The sequence below is a fragment of the Nestor notabilis genome, unplaced genomic scaffold (genome assembly GCF_000696875.1).
Source record: "Nestor notabilis isolate BGI_N333 unplaced genomic scaffold, ASM69687v1 scaffold19707, whole genome shotgun sequence".
NCBI classification, from domain to species: Eukaryota; Metazoa; Chordata; class Aves; order Psittaciformes; family Psittacidae; genus Nestor; species Nestor notabilis.
In genome coordinates this window covers 6273-11244 of record NW_009937195.1, presented here as the reverse complement: position 1 = coordinate 11244, position 4972 = coordinate 6273, and the positions used below count along the sequence as shown (strand labels likewise).

General features: G+C 52.5%; 1 protein-coding gene across 1 annotated transcript; it reads left to right on the top strand.

Moving 5' to 3' along the window:
* Positions 1-850: 850 nt before the first annotated feature.
* Positions 851-2932, top strand: LOC104408959 (glucosamine-6-phosphate isomerase 1-like; the record flags this gene model as incomplete). The annotated part of the gene is made up of 4 exons (XM_010018710.1): positions 851-1033; positions 1612-1796; positions 2359-2521; positions 2811-2932. Coding segments are annotated over 4 exons (653 nt in total), but the record flags the coding sequence as incomplete, so codon positions are not given.
* Between the last annotated feature and the right edge of the window lie 2040 nt (positions 2933-4972).

The window sequence follows — 4972 nt, the reverse complement described above, 5'->3', positions numbered from 1 at the left end:
CTTCAACACAAACCAGTCTGGGATCCTATGATTCTATGAAATATTAAAGGGTATGAGGTGTCTGGTATTACACACACTGGACACTGCTGTATGTTGCCCAGTGAAGGCTCCACCTCACCGTGGCAAGCTGCAATACTGTGCAATACTAACTACCACCTTTGCTCTGCAGTTATAAAGGTCACTTTAGGTTCAGGTGTCTGACAAGGAGCAGTGTGTTACCTTGTGATTGCCCTCCTGTAGCCAACACACACTCCTGTGGGGATAGCAGAGGACTGTTGGTTTGTGAAGCAAGCTGTGCTGAAATAGCCTCTTCAGAAGAAAGCACACAGAGAGATCAGTGGCAAGCCTGAAGTTCCAAAGGTGAAGCACATACAGGCTAATTATTTGCTAGTGCTGGTTTTACTCAGGCCAGGATATTTTTCTGGGAAAAATCCTCATCAGGCAGCATTAGGGAATAGGGAGTCCAGGGAGGGTTCATAGCACTCAAAGGAGTAAGGAAATTATGCACTAAGTTGTCTCCCAGGCTTCTGCACAGGTTTTTGATCATTCTTGCTGGTATGAACTGGGACGAAAGGTAGAAGTGCAGTAACAGCTGAGGCACAGTGCGTGCCTGCTTTCTGGAACTCCTGCTGCATGTTAAGATGAGCACATACAGGAGCTCAAAGAGGAGTCTTAGAGGAGCTGCAGTGATTGACTTTAATTTGCTATTTAAGGAAATGTGGAAGTCGAGGGAGTCGCAAATGACAGGAGCAGTGCTCTGTTACCACGGTGCTGCAAGGATGTACGGGTGGCTTGTTGCGGGTGATACCCTTTCGTGGTCTTAGTCCCGTCCCTGCTCTGTTGTTTCCAGGTCTCCCGAGGGATCACCCGGAGAGTTACCACTCCTTCACGTGGAATAACTTCTTCAAGCACATCGACGTCTCGGCAGAGAACGTTCACATTTTGGATGGAAACGCCGCGGACCTGCAGGCGGAGTGTGACGCCTTCGAGGAGGAAATCAAAGCAGCCGGAGGAGTCGAACTCTTTGTGGGAGGTGAGACCCAAAGGACTGGAGGAGGCGCTGCCTCTCCTGCACCAGCCGCCCCGTGCTGGCAGGATTGTTCATGAGCAGGGCATTTGCAGTGGAAGCCACCCCGTGCTCACTGCCCTGGGCACTGGTGTGTGCTGGCAGCTTTGCCTCCCCCACTTTAACTGTTTCAATCCAGTGAGTGAATTGTTAAGGAAACAATCAGCAGGAGAAAGAGGCAGGGCTGGAATTGCACCAAATACAGTGGCCGGTGCTAACAGGACACTGCCAGGAGGAGTCAGAGTCCTCTGAGCACAGAGGAGCTCAAGGCAAGCTTTTCCCATCAGTTTGCCTGAAGGTTCTGCCATCTGCTCTGCTCTGTTGCTGTCCCGTTAGGGAAGAATCTCTGTTAGCTTCAGAGGGGACTTTTGCTGTCATTCCTACCAGAAGCAAATTTGAGCTTGAGTGGAACACGGCAAGTGTTTTTCTCAGATGGGTATCTACTTCTGGAAGCACCGAGTGTCCTTCTAAGAGGAGTGCTGTTGTCTCTGCTCCCCACAAACACCGCTGCAGCCACTGACCTTCTCAAACTGTCTCTGTCACAGGTATTGGCCCCGATGGCCACATTGCCTTCAACGAGCCTGGGTCAAATTTGGTATCCAGGACACGAGTGAAGACCTTGGCTATGGACACGATACTGGCCAATGCCAGGTTCTTTGATGGTGACCTCTCCAAAGTCCCCACAATGGCTCTGACGGTCGGAGTAGGCACGGTCATGGATGCCAGAGAGGTTAGGAGGAAAGCAGTGACTCGGTACAGTAGCTCCTGAGCAGGGCTTCCTGGAGCAGCTGAAGATGATCCGGTTTTGGTGCCACAATGCACCCTGCTGGTGTAGGCCAGCTTGTGCCTTTCCTGCTGCAGACAGCTGAATACCTGATCCCGTTCTCTCACGTCCTAGGGAAAGGCTCTTGCTCCATCTTCCTTTTTTGCTCTCCTCACAGTCAGGTTTGTGTAACCCTGCAGTGCAGTTGTTATCCACAGGGAGCCAGAAAGGTCTGGGAGGATGTCTTTGGTTAAGTATCTCACCTAGGGAAGTAACTGCAAGAATCACAGGTTGACTTGATGTTCCTCCAGCAGATCATGAAAACTGGGACAGCTTTTAATGGAGCCTGTACCTCGGCTTCCTTGGCAAATAACTTGGAGCCAGAACTGTGATTCAGTGAGTGCCTCTGTGCAGGATGGTGGAGCTCTCCCCATTCGGGACCAGGGCAGCTCTCTGTTCAGCGGGGGGGGGTGTGCTCTGAACACATCTTCCAGACCCTAACTGCCATCTTCTGTGTCTTGGGGTCCAGGTGATGATTCTTATCACAGGAGCCCACAAAGCCTTTGCTTTGTACAAAGCCGTCGAGGAAGGTGTCAACCACATGTGGACAGTATCTGCCTTCCAGCAGCACCCCAACACCGTGTTTGTGCATGATGAGGATGCCACGCTGGAACTTGTGAAGTACTTCAAAGGTGAGTGTTTGAGCAGGCCAAGCAGGCGTTGTATTTAGTTTTTGAGAGGCACAAGCCATGCTTTGCATTAGATATTTCCTATACTCGACTCCCAAAGGAGTGCTGGAACTCCTGAACTGGAACAGCTGAAGTGTGCAGCAGTGACAGAAGTGCAAAGGTAGATGCTCAACTGCATGGGTATGGGAGCAAAGGAACAGGGACTCTAGGCGTGTAATGTCATTAGCATCCAGTGAAAGAGAATGTTGCTTTATTTTGTCTACTTAAGTCATCTTTTTACTTCGTCCATCAGGTTTAATGCTGGTTCACAACAAGCTTGTGGAACCCTTATACAGCATGAAGGAGATGGGAGCAGAAAGAAGCCACTCCAAGAAGCCAAACAGCGATGAAAGTGGCTGTTCGGAGCAGGGCTGAACCAGCTTTCCTGCTGCAAACCAGCTGTGAAAGAAGAGAATTGCTGCAGAAACTCCTGGTTGTTCCTCAGTTAGCAAAGTGATGATGTGCTGCTGCTCTCCAATAAAAACAGGCCCAACACCTGCCTGGACTAACCCAGTGTGGATGGTGCCCGTGCACTGCGTTCCACACGCTTCTGCCACTGCCTTGTTCTCTGAAGGTAAAGCCAGGGCAGAGTGAGCTGTTTCCCTCCTGCAGCAGCTGCACTCGTGTGGACTGGAGGCTGCAGAACTTAAATATGGAGAGACATTAAAGTTGCAGAAGCCAAACAGGTCACTGCTTTGGGAGGTGTTCCTTGCAATTGGTACCTTGTGTGTCATTCCCTCCACAAATCACCCCGAGATGTTCAGACTGGAGTAAGGAAGAAAGGTGGCCATGAGGACAGCCAAGCAGTGGGGCAGGTCCCCAGAGGGGCTGTGCAGTCTCTGTCCTCAAGAGCATTTCAAGACCTGACTGGGTAAAGGCTTGGCTGAACCCTGCTTTGAGCAACATGTTGAAGTAGTGAGTTCTCTCTCTGCCTCTTCCTGTGGTGCCAGATAAGCCTCAAAGGAAGCACTGTTCCCTCTGGAATTACAGGTGGACAACAGCGTGTACTGACAAGACCCCACCACTTCTGAACCTTGATTCCCAGGTTTCCTGTCAGACGTTACCATGGGAGGGGTGAGACAAAGAGGGCAGCATTTCTTCTCTCCTTGCAGAAGTGCTGGAAGCTGTTGCTCTGCGATGTAACTTTCTACACTAAATGTCTTAATTTTTCTAAACACTCACGTTTGTACCTGGGGCTGGGTCACACTGTGCTCGTGAAACACGGAACAGCTCAGTACCTAACACTAGAACCACAGTACCTAGAACCAAAGCTGTACTGAAAGAGCCACTGCTTCTCTCTCCTTCCAGCCCCGGGGGGCAGGTTTCCACCACACGTCTGCTGTGCTCCTGGCTCTGCCATGTAAAAATGGCTCTTCGGCCTTTAGAGAAGGAGGAGGAGGTCACAGCGCTCTGCCCAGTACCACAGTATCTGCAGATAATCTAATGCTCCTTCTGTGCACACACAAACGGGGGTGAGGTTTACAAGAGGGGAGAAGAAACAAGGAGGAAATGGCACCAAGTGCCCGAGCTGCCTGCCTTGCTGTGTCTGTGAAGGCAGGCGTGGGGTTTGCTGTCCTACCTTTGCCACACTGGTTGTCCTGTGGGTGCAGTCCCCGGCTTCTCCTGTCCTCAGAGGGTCTGTCCTCGAGTCCCGGTGACCACGTCACCCCTCTTGCCCTCTGCACAGTTTGTGAAAGCAGAGGTAGGTCACTGCAGCACCTCCACATGCTCCCATAGCACTTGTGCTGTGGTGGCTCTGGGGGACATCCCCAGCTGCAGCTTCCCATCCCAACATAGCCTCCAGCGTTCCAGCCCTGCCCTCAGCCCTCCTCTGCCTGGCAGAAGGGACCTGCCCGGCCTCGTGTAGGTTTGAGAGCTCCAGCACCATGTCCTCCACCCAGGCAGGAGGACGGGGTTTAAACACGTGCCTCTCCTTGTCACAAAACATTCCCATCCGGAAGCAGGCAGCTTCTGGAGTGGAAGCTACAGTGGGGCCTGCAGCCCAGAGCTGGCCTCGCCCTCTGCAGCGATCCCAGTGTAGCAGCGTGGCAGCCATCGGGTATCAGGGGTGGGGATCCAGGGGTGGGGATCTCTGAGGGAAAACGGGGGCTCTTTGGGTGCGGGGGCACTGCGTGAGCCCAGCCAAACCTCCCGCAGCAGAGCACACCCCGTGCAGCTCCCACCAGAGCCCTGCACCAGCCCCAGTCTGCTCCGTGTCACTCTGCAGGCGAGAGACCCGGTCCCGTGGCTCGCAGGAGCCAGCAGCCATCACCAGCCAGACACACACCTGCGCTGCCACAGACACCCCATAACGAAGACAAACAGGGAGACAACTGTGTTTGCTGTCTTAAAGTGAATTTAGTGCAGGTGAAAGGTGCAGGAAATACAATTTAAACCATACACAACGTGCACTTT